Source organism: Zalophus californianus, chromosome 14 (genome assembly GCF_009762305.2).
Source record: "Zalophus californianus isolate mZalCal1 chromosome 14, mZalCal1.pri.v2, whole genome shotgun sequence".
Taxonomy (NCBI): domain Eukaryota; kingdom Metazoa; phylum Chordata; class Mammalia; order Carnivora; family Otariidae; genus Zalophus; species Zalophus californianus.
The window spans coordinates 44345590-44361930 of NC_045608.1; the positions used below are offsets into that span (position 1 = coordinate 44345590).

The 16341-nt window shown below is 39.3% G+C and overlaps 1 protein-coding gene across 10 annotated transcripts in view; it reads left to right on the plus strand.

Annotated features, from left to right (window-relative positions):
• GREB1L (GREB1 like retinoic acid receptor coactivator) overlaps window positions 1–16341 on the plus strand; it is a 274155-nt gene that overhangs the window by 201094 nt on the left and 56720 nt on the right. For all 10 annotated transcript variants that reach the window (XM_027576041.1, XM_027576039.1, XM_027576044.1 and 7 more), the window contains one exon: window positions 377–574. In XM_027576041.1, coding sequence (XP_027431842.1) covers window positions 377–574 — 198 coding nt within the window. The remainder of the gene's footprint in view (window positions 1–376; window positions 575–16341) is intronic.

The window sequence follows — 16341 nt, forward strand, 5'->3', positions numbered from 1 at the left end:
CGGGTCATGATCTCAGGGTCCTGGGATCGAGCCCCCATCGGGCTCCCTGCTCCGCGGGAAGCCTGCTTCTCCCTCTCCCACTCCCCCTGCTTGTGTTCCCTCTCTCACTGTGTCTTTCTCTGTTAAATTAATAAATAAAATCTTTAAAAAAAAAAAGAATACGTTTGTAAAATTACCACATCCACTCTTGATCACATCCTTTCAGCCAAGTTTTCAGAGAAAATAAGCAAATCTATTAACATCCAACAGAGAGTGAGAATAGAATGGTTGGTATAGAGCATTACTGTGTATGTATGTTATGTGTCCCCCATATGGATTCATAGTGGCCATCAACAGAAGTGAATTAACCTTGTTCTTATGACTTTTTTTATTTTAGATTTAGATAATGAAACCTTCCAAATTTACCAACCACAGCTAACGGTTGCCAGAAAACTCTTATCCCAGGTGTGTGCTATAGCAGACAGCGGCAGCCAGAGCCTAGACCTCGGCCACTTCAGCAAAGTGGACTTTATCATCATTGTCCCACGATCGGAGGTTCTGGTCCAGCAAACTCTTCAACGGATTCGACAATCAGGTGAGACTGAACTTTCAAAGAAGACCCTACAGCGATCCAGCTTTAGATTCCCTCTGCCTCTTGCTTTTGCTTAATCCAAATGTTTATAGGACGATTCCACCCTTTTTTACAGTAATACAAAATCAGAAGAGCACTTTAAACATTATTTCAAATTTATCTGTAAGTTTTCCCTCAAAGTACTCTGACCTTTTTCCCTCCTAGGTCAAGGGTAAATCGATGTGCATGTTTGCCTGATACTGTTAAGTCTGTGATGTAATTGGTAGACTAGAAACTGGTCGTTCATTTATGAAGAGAAATTTTCTCAAGTCAGGGATAGCCCTGCATGGGGTGATGGGGTCTGTGCCACCTGAGCTCCTTCTATGGCTTGGATAGGTCACATTCCCATATGTGGCTTCTTAGATATTTAGCACACTACCAGCACATTTTCAAATTAGAAACCAGATCACCATCCCCCATGTGAACAATGATAACACCTCCTTAGAAAAATACAAAGTTGTGGGCACCTGGGTGGCTCAGTTGGTTGAGCATCCAACTTTTGATTTCAGCTCAGATCTTGATCTCAGGGTGTGAGTTCAAACCCTGCTTTGGGCTCCACACTGGGCATGGAGCCTATTAGAATTTCTCCTAATGACTTTCTAGAATAGGTATGGAAGAAAAAACATTTTTCCCGGAAAATGGAAAAAGGTAGGGAGCAAAAATTTTAGAAGTCTGTGGTAAATAATATCCTTTCCAAACATAAAATTTGCCTAGAATTAGAAGATGCAATAAATAATTCAGAAAACTGGGACAGCTGAAAACGTTTGCCTTTGTAAGCTAGGTTTGAAAAGGAAATTACAAATGTCAAGCTGCTTCTGAGTACCTTAGCTGAGAGAAACACACACACACACACACACACACACACACACACACACACACACACAGGTTTTAACTGGAGGATAAATCTTTTTGCCACAGTAAAAATTTTTATTTTCGGGGTGCCTGGGTGGCTCAATCATTGGGCATCTGCCTTCAGCTCAGGTCATGATCCCAGGGTCCTAGGATCGAGCCCCACGTCGGGCTTCCTGCTCGATGGGAAGCCTGCTTCTCCCTCTCCCACTCCCCCTGCTTGTGTTCCCTCTCTCCCTGTCTCCCTCTCTCTGTGTCAAATGAGTAAATAAAATCTTTTTTTTTTTAAATGTATTTTTCAATATATTTGAAAACAAGAAGAAAAATTCAAGAGCTTAAAAAATAGTTTATATGTAAAAAAATGTAGTTTATATGTTTCATACCTATGATACAATGCTCCTTAAACTTTAGTACACATATAAATCACATGCGGATCTTGTTAAAATGCAGGTTCCTCTTAGTGGGCCTGGGCGAGCTCATTTCTTTTTTTATTAATTGAGGTATAATTGACGTATAACTTTGTATTAGTTTCAGGTATATAGCATAATGATTTGATAATTGTATATATTGTGAAATGATCACCACAATTAGTCTGGCTAACATCTGTTACCATACATAGTTGCAGAATTTTTTTTCTTTTTCATTTCTTGTGATGAGGACTTTTAAGATTTACTCTCTGAGCACCTTTCCAGTATGCGATACAGTAAATTGTTAACTATAGTCACCGTACTGTACCTTACATTGCCAGGACTTATTTATTTTACAGCTAGAAGTTTGTACCTTTTGACCACCTTCACCCATTCCCCACTACCCCATCCAGCAACCATCAATCTCCTCTCTGTATCTGTGAGCTTCTTTTCTGTTGTTTTTTAGATACCACATGTAAGTGAGATCATATGGTATTTGTCTTTCTCTGTCTGACTTATTTCAGATTCTACATTTCTAACAACCTCCCAGGGGATACCAGTGCTATTGGTGGGAGGACCACACTTTGAGTAGCATACTCGAAAAGAAATCTTCCATTGTTAGTTCCATGAGCCAAATGAGCTGAGAGACAATAGATTTTTCCCTCTTTGCTTGTGACTGATACATGTAAAGTCTTTCCATACCTTCTCAAGGCCCAAGTGCCTGGGAAACAGTGCAATATTTTTGTAGCCTCTAAAATTCTGAATGACAAGTTGCAAAATGACCTATTATAAATATTGACTTATAGATGATTAGCCGGAGAAAGTCAGATGCCTTCTCTTTAGAGCTCACCAGAGTGAGTTCTAGGCTTTCTCAGCTACTGGCCATTTCTGCATTTCTCTCTGCTCCCATTGTGGGAAATGGATAGGCTATACTTGTAACAAACACTCACCAGATTTTTTTTTTATGGATTTTTTACTTCCTTACCATGGAGGGAGTGCCTTCTCTTATAGGTGTTTTATTTCTACCAATTGGCCTTTGTGACCTTCCTGAGTTTGTGATCTGATATCTGAAATCATGCTTGAGCAAACACATCATAGCACCTGTTTCAAGTGGTGAAATCATCCATGGTCAGCAGTTGTGCTCTCTCCAGAGCCTTTTCCTGAAATAACCTCTTGGTGACCTGTACTTTCACCTTTCTTAATAAATGCAAGACCCTAAATAAAACCCTGCATTTTTGACAGATGAAGAAATTGTACGGGTCCTTCTTTTGTCCTTCTCACTGCCTTTTTTTCTAAAGTGAGAGCTGTAAAAGCAATCACTTCTATATATACAAAAATAACTTTGTTCATTTTATTATAAAAAAATTAGTTGCATTCTTTATTTTAAAAAATAGAAGAACCAAAGTAGGAAAATTTAAACATTTATAATACCACTATTCAAGGATAACCACTGTTAAAATCCAGGTGTTAACAAATGACTTAATACCTAGCAGGCTTCTTCTCTGCCTGTGTCTGTTTTTTCACCTGACATTATAGTTTGCACATTTTTCTATATCACTAAAAGTTTTTGTAAGCGTCATTTCTAATAAATATGTAGTATTCCACATCATAATGGCACCAAAATTTATTTGCTTTAATATTTAAACAGCTTCATATTCTTGGAACACATAACAATTGATAGTAGAAGAGCAAGCACATTTAAGGTGTAAAGAGAAATTGTCCACAGCAGAGTAGTAAGCAGGCATTATCCATGAACGGAACTCAACATCAGAGCTATGCAAGCAGGAAGGATTCTCAAGAAATCATCTGAATCAGTTTCCTTCTATTTCACTATGTTACTCTATAGGAGAGCTTCATTTGAATGAAGAGCTGGAGGGAGGAAGAGGTGGGTATAGAGGGGAAACCAGTGTCCAAGTGCTCTGCTTTCTGGTTCTATTTGCCTTTCCCTAAAGGAAGCGTTTCAGCAGCTAGTTGGCCAGGAAAAGCACCTGGCAGGGAGAAGTAGCCAGGGCATGCAGAAAGGCCACATCCTTGGCAGCCCTTGTGTAGCTGAAAGAAAAGGTGAAAACAGAAACCATCACATTGTGCAGACTCAGCTCTAAGGCAAAGAATGTGATACCTCAGCTCACATTCTAATTAAGGAAGGGAGGCAGAGAGGAAAAAAAGAAAAGAAAAAGAAAACATTATGGAAGGAATTTGTTTTTTGTTTTTTGTTTTTTTTTTTTTTTTTTTTTTTTTTTAAAGATTTTATTTATTTGAGAGAGAGAGAATGAGAGATAGAGAGCATGAGAGGGAAGAGCGTCAGAGGGAGAAGCAGACTCCCCGCTGAGCAGGGAGCCCGATGTGGGACTCGATCCCGGGACTCCAGGATCATGACCTGAGCCGAAGGCAGTCGCTTAACCAACTGAGCCACCCAGGCACCCGAATTTGTTTTTTGTTTTTTAAAGATTTTATTTATTTATTTGACAGAGAAAGACACAGCAAGAGAGGGAACACAAGCAGGGGGAGTGGGAGAGGGAGAAGCAGGTTTCCTGCGGAGCAGGGAGCCCGATGCGGGGCTCGATCCCGAGACCCTGGGATCATGACCTGAGCCGAAGGCAGACGGTTAACGACTAAGCCACCCAGGCGCCCCTATGGAAGGAATTTGAAGGTTTAAAAATGAAATGAAAGGGATTGAACATTTTTAAGTTTGTCCAAAATGGATTTGTAACTGCTGGAATGATCAATGGAGAAGCAGCATAAGGAATTTTTAGACTATAGGAAATACTTCTGTCTTAATGTCATTTTTAACAGCTTTTATGTGGTAGTGTAATTCTTTTAATTCTAAGGAGACCCCAAATTCTATAAATTGGAACACAAGGGTAGCAGTGTGATCAAAATGCCACTTTCAATTCAAGGTGGTTGGGGTGACAAAAGGAAGTATTAGTGATTGTCCATATTTTCCACCTTTGAAAATGGTGTCTGTGGGGGTCCCCAGTGAATGGGAGCAGATTGGACAGTTTCTGGTCTTCCTTGTTTTATCATGCTCAGGGAAGTGACACAAATTTGATGCCTCAGCACATGCCTGATTATATAAGAAACAGAAATATTTCTGTCTGCTGATATGTGGGTAGCTTTTTCTATCCATACAGAAGTAAAGAGGTTTTAAGGAAGTGGGAGAGATTAGAAGGGGAAGTGAAGAGATAGTGGAAGCCATTTTCACTTTCTAAAATAGATTTTCTTGGTCTCATCAACCTCATACCACCTTGTTAGTCACCTAAAATTTATTAGAAAAAAACTATTTATTGGGCAATGACAGGCAGCAGGGAACAGGATCCCAGAGAAGAAAGTACTAGGAAGCTACTCTGTCCTGAGTTGGAACAGGGGAGCACTAGAGATTCATTTGTACAAAGACAACAAGTACCTAAAGGTAACATTCTTAAAATCAGTTTCCAACCATGTAGTTAGCTGCCCAGTGCCCAACCTGGTTTGTAGATGTTGGTATTTGGCTCCCAGCCTCCGCCTCCCAACCTGCCATTACCTAGAGGTGCTGCCTATCCATCCAATATCCTAGCTTCTCAGGACCTTAAGCTCCTCACTCATCCATACTCTTCTGCAACCGCCTGCTCCATAATCATATCCCAGACCCTGCTGGATCCCAGAATCATCCATTCCAATGTCCCCAATGCCAGCCCACAGACTTTCTTCCTACATACTCACAGTGTTGGGCACTATAGGGGAAGAAAGTCAACCCTTCCAGCTGATGCCATCGTAAACTCTTTTTCAGCTCTCTAGTTGGATCTCTCCCATTCCCCATAGTGGCTGGCTACTATAGACTCTGTTTCATCAAAACTTAAGTCTTCATCCTTCTCTCTTAGCAAACAACCATGCCATGGACTCCTCCCCTTCCCCACCCCCCAAAGAAGAAAACGTCAGATAACAACATCCTGCTTCCAAATCTAAGAACCTAACCGCATACACACCTACCTTTTCCCCTTCCCTCCTGATCAGGGAAAGAGCTCTATGTAAGCCTGACTCTCCCACCTTCTCATTCTCATGGACCTCACACTACTGATTATCTCGTAACTTCCTGGGGCTCGTTTCATCCATTTAAACCTGCTTCCACTCTCTCAAAGATGAAACAAGACTCTGTTAGTCCAACCTAACCCTCCAGCTCACCTTCCTCTGGTTAACTGCCAAGCTTACTGAGAGAGTTGTCTATTGTTATCTTGTTTCCTCAGCCCCTACTCTCTCCTCAACACTCCTCAACACCCATCAGCCTCCACTTCTCACCCCCACCCTTTTAGGACTCTCACCACTGTTACCAATGACCTTTTCAAGCCTTATCTGAACTCTTGATAGCACAGGTGACCTCCATCACTTCCTTTAAACACTGCAGTTCCTTTGGCTTCCAAGACATTCTTACTCAGCTTTTCTTCCACACCCTCAGGCACCCAACTACCCCCTGCAGTGCTCCAACCCCCCCCCCCACCCACCCAGGGCACTCAAAGCCCTGTTGTGGCTGTGGGTTTGTTAGTGCTCTTTCTCCACAACTAGAAAAGTAAAATAGGAAACATCTCTGTCTATGGATGGCACAGCAGACACTTAATAAATATTTGTCAAACTGAATTTTTGTAATGTTTTGTTGAATTTTAAGTTAAAATCTATTTTAAAAGGAACCCATCGAAGCAGTATTTGAGATTTGGTAGTCCTCTGGCAAAAACAAATTTGGTTATTAAAACCATATTTCATATAATGATAAATTATTGAACATTACTAATTACATTGAAACTAATGATGTACTACTATATGTTGGCTGATTCAATTTAAATAAAAAATGGGAAAAAAACATATTTCAAGAAATCTACTTTGGCTATAAGTAAAGGCCTTCAATGTGTATGTATTAGGTGTGTCTGTCAGTCACACAGGGCTCTGAAGTCGTATCTATGTGTTCAGAACACTGTTCTTGTACAGGTCTAGTGCTGCTTTCTTCCTTCACCCAAATAAACTACCCAGCAGTAGAGATTCACACAGACAAGTCTGCACCAAACCCAGATTAAAGAATTCCCTCCAGGAGGAGGACAGAAGGGAACCAGCTGGGCCACCAAGAGACAAAGGAACCCAGAGCACTGAAAACAATCAGTGGGGATTTTAACCAGCTATTTCAATTGGAGGTTATTTATCTGCTGAAAAGAGATTGCCAGGGTGAAGGAATGCCCATTGTTATCATAATACTTAAAAATTCAGCATGCTCGGGGCGCCTGGGTGGCTCAGTCGTTAAGCGTCTGCCTTCGGCTCAGGTCATGATCCCAGAGTCCTGGGATCGAGCCCCACATCAGGCTCCCTGCTCAGCGGGGAGCCTGCTTCTCCCTCTCCCACTGCCCCCGCTTGTGTTCCCTCTCTCACTGTGTCTCTCTTTGTCAAATAAATAAATAAAATCTTAAAAAAAAAAATTCAGCATGCTCTAATGAATTAATATTTTCTTGATTTTCATATTCTTTTAAGCAGTACAATCATTTTTGCATACCAAAACTTTGGAGAAATAAATTCCATCCAAAAAGAAGGTGAACAGCTAAAATTGAGAGTAGTTGTATTTTTCTTTGGAATATCTTCTTGATGAGAAGAGCAAGAAATAAAAATTAGAAATAAAAAATTTAGAAATAAAATTCTGTGTTAAAAAACATCAAGGGATAAGAACATACAAGTCAGGGGCGCCTGGGTGGCTCAGTTGGTTAAGCGTCTGCCTTCAGCTCAGGTTATGATCCTGGGATCCTGGGATCGAGCCCTGCTTCAGGGAGCCTGCTTCTCCCTCTCCTTCTGCCCCTCCCCACTGCTCGGGTGCTCTTTCTCTCTCTCTCTCAAATAAATAAATAAAATCTTTTGAAGGAAGGAAGGAAGGGAAGCAAGGAAGGAAGGAAGGGAAGGAAGGGAAGGAAGGAAGGAAGGAAGGAGGGAAGGAGGGAGGGAAGGAAGGAAGGAAGGAAGGAAGGAAGGAAGGAAGGAAGGAAGGAAGGAAGGAAGGAAAAAAAAAAAGAATGTACAAGCCAGATGCTTTGTTCTCTCCAAACAAACAGCAGCGTAGTGGGACATTGGTTTGAGTACTGGGTCATCTTTAATGATATCTAGATGTTTCAGATTTCCCTGATCATTATCAGTTTGATGTGATATTCAGGCTGATTAGCTACTTCTAGTGATGGATGCTGGCCACTCATTCAGACTTTCCATCTTTGTGGAAAGGCGTTTGACATTGGTGCTTATAGGGTATTATGGACTTGGTGTATATGTTCTTTTTTTAAATTTTTTTATTAACATATAATGTATTATTTGTTTCAGGGGTACAGGTCTGTGATTCATCAGCTTTACACAATTCACAGCATTCACCATAGCACATACCCTCCCCAATGTCCATCACCCAGCCACCCCATCCCTCCCACCCGCCTCCACTCCAGCAACCCTCAGTTTGTTTCCCAAGATTAAGAGTCTCTTATGGTTTGTGTCCTTCGCTGTTTTTGTCTTGTTTGATTTTTCCCTCCCTTCCCCTATGATCCTCTGTCTCGTTTCTCAAATTCCTCATATCAGTGAGATCATATGATATTTGTCTTTCTCTGATTGACTTATTTCCCTTAGCATAATACCCTCTAGTTCCATCCACGTCATTGCAAATGGCAAGATTTCATTTTTTGATGGCTGCATAATATTCCATAGTATATATATATATACCACATCTTCTTTATCCATTCATCTGTTGATGGACATGTAAGCTCTTTCCATAGTTTGGCTATTGTGGACATTGCTGCTATAAACAGTGCAGTGCACATGCCCCTTCGGATCACTACATTTGTATCTTTGGGGTAAATACCCAGTAGTGCAACTGCTGGCTCATAGGGTAGCTCTATTTTCAACTTTTTGAGGAACCACCATACTGTTTTCCAGAGTGGCTGCACCAGCTTTCATTCCTACCAACAGTGTAAGAGGGTTCCCCTTTCTCTGCATCCTTGCCAACATCTGTCATTTCCTGACTTGTTAATTTTAGCCATTCTGACTGGTGTGAGTGGTATCTCATTGAGGTTTTGATTTGTATTTCCCTGATGCCGAGTGATGTTGAGCACTTTTTCATGTGTCTATTGGCCATTTGGGTGTCTCCTTTGAGAAATTTGTGTTCATGTCTTCTGCCCAGTTCTTGATTGGATTCTTTTTCTTTGGGTGTTGAGTTTGGTAAGTTCTTTATAGATTTTGGATACTAGCCCTTTATCTGATATGTCATTTGCAAATATCTTCTCCCGTTCTGTCGGTTGTCTTTTGGTTTTATTGACTGTTTCCTTTGCTGTGCAAAAGCTTTTTATCTTGATGAAGTCCCAATAGTTCATTTTTGCCTTTGCTTCCCTTGCCTTTGAGGATGTTTCTACGAAGAAGTTGCTGCGGCTGAGGTCGAAGAGGTTGCTGCCTGTGTTCTCCTCAAGGATTTTGATGGATTCCTGCCTCACATTTAGGTCTTTCATCCATTTTGAGTCTATTTTTGTGTGTGGTGTAAGGAAATGGTCCCGTTTCATTCTTCTGCATGTGGCTGTCCAGTTTTCCCATGGTGTGTATGTTCTTGGTTTTATTCTCCTTCAAGACCCTTGGATGGTAGAAAAATTGCTGCTTCCCCTTTAAAGGTTTTAGACTCATGGCCTCAGAAGACATGATGTTGTTTCTCTTTAATCCCATCGAGGGGAATACAGGATAGTGCTCAAGTTTTCCTTAAGCACATCTGGCTCCTATAGCCTTCAGTAAAGAGAAGGGGGTGCAAATGGCAATAATCAGGCTGCTTGAAGTCCTTGGCCATCCAAGAAGTTTCCTCTCCAGGGATGTGTCAACTTGGTTATTTCCATGGAAGATGTTCACGACTGAGGCATGGCCTCTGGTGCCCCCCAACTGCAGATTAATCACCTTTAGGGAACACAGGGCTTCCCAACCACCACTGGCTCTGTTCTAGAACTCAGTGAGTTGCAAAATAAGAAGAGTTACTAATGCCTTCTAACTTCTCATTCATGTTAAGAGTAAGGTTTATTATTTAAGCAGACATGGCCCTGAATCTCTCAGGGCTACTACCATCAGTACCCCCTATATAACTGTGATAAAGAAGTTATCAAGAAGACGGAAAGGGACCTTTCTCAGACCAGCCTTTTCTTAGCACTTCTGACCATTTTCAGATTCCCCACCTCTGTGCATGTTTTTGAAAAACAAAACAAAATATGAAGGGTAAACCAGGAGCTAGTGAAACATTATTTATATTAGGTTAGAAGAGATACAGATGAGATAACTTTAAATCCTTATAGATGAATTATGAATTAAAAATTAAGTTAAAATGGGAAAAAACTTAAAATTGAATGCAAACAAAAATAAATGAACCTAACTTCATATCCTAACTTCATGTCAAATTAATAACATAGTCACACACCAAAAATAATTAATTGAAATATTTTTTAATATTTTTTTTATTTATTTGACAGAGAATGATACAGCGAGAGAGGAACACAAGCAGGGGGAGTGGGAGAGGGAAAAGCAGGCTTCCCGCGGAGCAGGGAGCCCGATGCAGGGTTCGATCCCAGGACCCTGGGATCATGACCTGAGCCGAAGGCAGATGCTTAACCAACTGAGCCACCCAGGTGCCCCTAATTCAAGTATTTTTAACACAGTTTTCTTATTGTATACTCTCAATGTGTTGTATCCTAAGAGCACAAAAAATTGAAAATGAATTTTGAATTTTTTTAAAAGATTTTTATTTATTTTTTTAAAGATTTTATTTATTTATTTGAGAGAGAGAGAATGAGAGATAGAGAGCACGAGAGGGAAGAGGGCCAGAGGGAGAAGCAGACTCTCTGCTGAGCAGGGAGCCCAATGCAGGGCTCAATCCCAGGACCCTGGGATCATGACCTGAGCCAAAGGCAGACACTTAATGACTGAGCCACCCAGGCGCCCCTGAATTTTGAATTTTAACCCATATATTGTTGAGAGTGGTGTTGATAATTTTAAAACTATCGGCTCAGTCGTTCAGCGTCTCCCTTCGGCTCAGGTCATGATCCCAGGGTCCTGGGATCGAGTCCCACGTCGGGCTCCCTGCTCGGCGGGAAGCCTGCTTCTCCCTCTCCCACTCCCCCTGCTTGTGTTCCTGCTCTCGCTGTCTCTCTGTCAAATAAATAAATAAAATCTTTAAAAAAAAAAAGACTATCTCATGTATATCACAGGGTAGAGCAAATGAGTAAACATTTTAATGTTGTTGAGCACCAGGGTTCTCACATGAAAGAAGGGAGCCTCAAATATGGAATGGGGAAAAGGAATATTCCTTTTTAGATTTAAATTGGATTTAAGTATGAACTCATAATTTGAAAAAAATTAAAAATGTTTCCTAACTCTGTGCACTGAAAGATCTTAAAAATAGTGACATCTCAGGGACACCTGGGTGGCTCAGTCAGTTAAGCATCTGCCTTTGATTGAGGTCCTGATCCCAGGGTCCTGGGATCGAGTCCCTCATCGGGCTCCTTGCTCAGGGGGGAGCCTGCTTCTCCCTCTGCCTGCCACTCCCCCTGCTTGTGCTCTCTCTCTCTCTCTCTGTGTCAAATAAATAAATACAATCTTTAAAAAAAATAGTGACATCTCAGTATCAGTATGTACACTTACCATCTAGATAGATCTTGGCTTATAAATACCATTCTCCACTGTCTCAGCTCTGAGGTGGGAACAGTCTGGAATCTTGTTGTATCAGAAAGTGAGAAAGTACTCCAAGACTGATGGGGACATTTCAAAAGGACATAGCAGCCTGTTCGAAGGGGCTTTTACTAGCCAAATTTGGTAATTTTGAGTATCAAAAGGAACGATGCTAATGGATTATAACCTACTGAATTTAAAAAAAGAAAATCCATGAGTCCTTAAGTAATACTAAAAAAAAAAAAAAAAAAAATCAAAGGGGCAGGAGATGTGAGGGGTTGGGGGCAAACCCTTCTTTATAAAAGAGTACTAGCTAATAAATGTAGAAAAATATATAGAATTAGAAAATCTCTATTTTGCATTACCAGTGTAATTACTAATTATGACCAGTATCATCAAGAGATACTAAAATCATTACATAGGGGCACCTGGGTGGCTCTGACTGACTGAAATCAAGAGCATCCGACTCTTGATTTGGGCTCAGGTCATGATCTCAGGGTCCTGGAATCCAGCCACACCTCAGACTCTGGGCTCAGTGGGGAGTCTGAGGATTCTCTGTCTCCCTCTTCCTCTGCCTCTCCCCCCCCATGTATGCACGTTCTCTCTCTCTCAAATAAATAAATAAATCTTTAAAAAATAAATAAAATTATTAAGTAAAATGTCATTTGGGAAAAAATATGCACAGTCTCAAAATGTCATCCCACATATTAAAAATTACACGAAGGAAAATGTGTCTTTACAATGGAGAGATTTGCCAGTAGGCATTACCATAACCAAATAATCAAACTTTGCCCTCTCCAGTTATAGGACAGATTGACATTATGAGCAAAGGGAAGTAAACAATGTCACCTGTGAGGTGTCATTCCAAAAATGTTTAACCTGAGTCTTATCACAAGGACACTTCAGATTATATGGCATTGTACAAAAGAAGCTGCATTTAAAAAAAAGCAAGGAAAAGTCCAAAAAGAAAAAAAAGGTAGGGGGCTCTTTTAATTATGAATAAAGAAACATGGTAACCAAGTGCAATGCTTAATTCTTGATTAGATCCTAGATCTAAAAAGAAAAAGAAAAAACACAACCCTGGGACAATTAGTGAAACTCAGATGGGGGTTGGTATTAGAGAATATTATATCAGTGTTAGTTTAATTCCTAGGAGATAATGAAGTTATGTAGGAAACTGCCTTTGCTTTACTTATTAAATACATATTGAAGTATTTAGGGGTGAATATTATGATATGTTATTACCAAATTATTCAGCAATAACTAACAATAATAAAAAGTAATAAAGAGAAAAAGCAAATGCAACAAAATATTAACAACTGGTGAATCTAATTGAAGGGTATTGCATTGATCTTTTCTATAGTATTCAAAATAGAAAATGAGGGGAAAATAGTCACTTTTCATTGATGATATATCCATCAGATAGAATTTAGTATAGTTATTGTTTTCAAATAGTTTCTAAACCATGGATATTTTCATTCTTCCCTTTTAAGAAATTTTAAATATTGAATAAATCAAATTTATAAAATTTATAAAAGATATTATAAATCACAATATAACAAACATTTATGTACCCATTAAAATAAGGAACACTGGACTCTTATTTCCCTCCCTGATGTTAATGTTTTTTTTTCTTTCAAAGGTAACCATTATTCTGAATTTTCTGTTTATTGTTCACTTGTTTTATTTACAGTTTTGCTAACTCCTAAACATTATATATTAACCTATATTATATTAGTTATATTAATATATAAACAATAACACTCCTAAACAATATATTGCTAAATTTCAAATCCTTTAGACCTTTTGTAAATGGAATCTATGCATGTGTCTGAAATTTGCTTTTTACACTCAGTGTTACATCCCTGAGATTGATCCTACTGATATGTGTAACTGTAATTCATTCATTTTACTGCTTTTTAGTAATCACACATTTAAAAAAAATCAGTTTACTACTGATAGACATTTGGGTTCTTTCTAGTTTTTTACTTTTTCAGATGTGCTGGTACACAAATAAAAGAGTTTTTCTGAAAGTAGAATTGTTGTGGCATAGGTTATATATATTTTAAATTTTACCAAATAATGCTAAATTTTTTTCCAAAGTGGTTATATTTACATTCCCATCAGCAATGTATGTGTTTCAGTTGCAAATATTTGTTTGGTCATGCTTCTTTAAGATTTTTTTTATTTTAAAATAATTTTAGATCTATAAAAAAAGTCGTAAAAACTGTACAAGGAATACATTAATGAAATTAATGCCACTTATGATAGCATCAAAAAGAATGAAATTCCTAGGAACATATTTGACAAAATAAGTGTAAAACTTAGAAAATATTGTTGAAAGACATTAAAGAAAACCTAAATAAATTGAAAGACATGCTATGTTCATGAATTGGAAGGCATTATTAAGATGGCAATATTCATTAAATGGATCTACAGATTCAGTGCATTCCCTGTCAAAAGCCCAGATGGCTTCTTTGCAGAAATTAACAAGCTGACCCTAAAACTCATACAGTACAAAGCTGCAGTAATCAAGACACTGTGATACTGGCATAAAGATAGACCTATAAATCAATGGGATAGAACTGAGAGAGTCCAGAAATAAATCCTCCTAATGTGTGGTCAACTGAATTTTGACCACCATGCCAAGACCATTCAATGGGGAAAGAATCTTTTCAACAAATGGTGGGGGGCAACTGGATATACATATACAAAAGAATAAATTTGCACTCCCACCTCACAAACAAAAAGTAACTCAAAATAAGTCAAAAACTTAAATATAAGAGCTAAAACTAAAAATTCTTAGAAGAAAACATGGGTAAACATGTAAAAATCTTCATGACTCTGGATTAAACAATGATTTCTTATATTTGACTCCAAAACACAAACAATAAAAAGATAAACTGGACACAATCAAAAAAAATTTTTTTTAAAGATTTTATTTATTTATTTGAGAGAGAGAGAGAGAGAAACAGTATGAGAGGGGAGAAGGTCAGAGGGAGAAGCAGGCTCCCCGCTGAGCCGGGAGCCTGATGTGGGACTCGATCCCAGGATTCCGGGATCATGACCTGAGCCGAAGGCAGTTGCTTAACCAACTGAGCCACCCAGGCGCCCTGGACACAATCAAAATTTAAAACATTTGTGTATCAAAGGACACCATCAAGAAAGTGAAAGGGAAATCACAGAATGGGAAAAATTATTTTTTTAAGATTTTATTTATTTATTTGAGAGACAGAGATAGAGAGCAGGAGCATGGGGAGAGAACGAGAGGGAGAAGCAGACTCCCCACTGAGCAGGGAGCCCCACATGGGCGGAACTCGATCTCAGGACCCTGGGATCATGACCTGAGCCGAAGGCAGATGCTTAACTGACTGAGCCACCCAGGCACCTCTATTTTTTTTATTTTTAAAAAGTATTTAAATTCCAGTATGTTAACATACAGTATAATATTAGTTTCAGGTATACAATATAGTAATTAAACACTTCCATACATCACCCAGTGTTCATCAGGATAAGTGCACTCCTTAATCATCTATTTAACCCATCCCCCCAACCACCTCCCTTCTGGTAACCATCAGTTTGTTCTCTATAGTCAAGAGTCTGTTTCTTGGTTTGTCTCTCTTTTTCTTTTTTTTTTCCTTTGCTCGTTTCTTAAATTCCACATATGAGTGAAATCATATGGTATTTGTCTTTGACTGATTTATTTTGCTAACCATAATACTCCCTAGGTTCACCCATGTCATTGATTTCATTCTTTTTTATGGCTGGGTAATATTCCATTGTGTATATATACCACATCTTCTTTATCCATTCATCAGTCAGTGGACATCTGGGCTGCTTCCATAATTTGGCTATTGTAGATAATGCTGCTATAAACATCAGGGTGCATGTATCCCTTTAAATTTGTATTTTTGTATTCTTTGGATAAAACCCTGGTAGTCCAATTGCTGGATTGTAGGGTCGCTCAATTTTTAACTTTTTTTTTTTTTGGTAAGATTTTATTTATTTATTTGACAGAGAGAGAGAGAGATAGTGAGAGCAGGAACACAAGCAGGGGGAGCGAGAGAGGGAGAAGCAGACTTCCCGCGGAGCAGGAAGCCCAACGTGGAGCTCGATTCCAGGACCCTGGGATCATGACCTGAGCTGAAGGCAGACGCTTAATGACTGAGCCACCCAGGCGCCCCTCAATTTTTAACTTTTTGAGCAACCTTCATACTGTTGTCCACAGTGACTGTTCCAGCTTGCATTCCCACCAACAGTGCAAGAGGGTTCCCCTTTCTCTACATCCTCACTAACACCTGTTGTTTTTGTGTTGTTAATGTTAGCCATTCTGACAGGTGTGAGGTGATATCTCATTGTAGTTTTTTTTTTAAGATTTTATTTATTTATTTATTTGAGAGAGAGAGCAAAAGCAGGGAGAGTGACAGAGGGAGAAGCAGGCTCCCCGCTGAGCAGGGAGCCAGACATGGGCTTGATCCCAGGACCCTGGGATCATGACCTGAGCTGAAGGTAGATGTTTAACTGACTGAGCCACCCAGGCACCCCTTATTGTAGTTTTGATTTGCATTTTCCAGATGATGAGTGATAATGAGCATCTTTTCTGTTGGCCATCTGTATGTCTTCTTTGGAGGAATATCTGTTCATGTGTTCTGCCCATTTTTAAATTGGATTATTCATTTTTGGTAGTGTTGAGTTTTAAAAGTTCTTTATATATTTTGGATACTAACCCTTAATCAGATAGGTCATTTGCAAATATCTTTGAAAATGGGAGAAATTCTTTGCAAATCATATATCTGAGAAGGAACATAT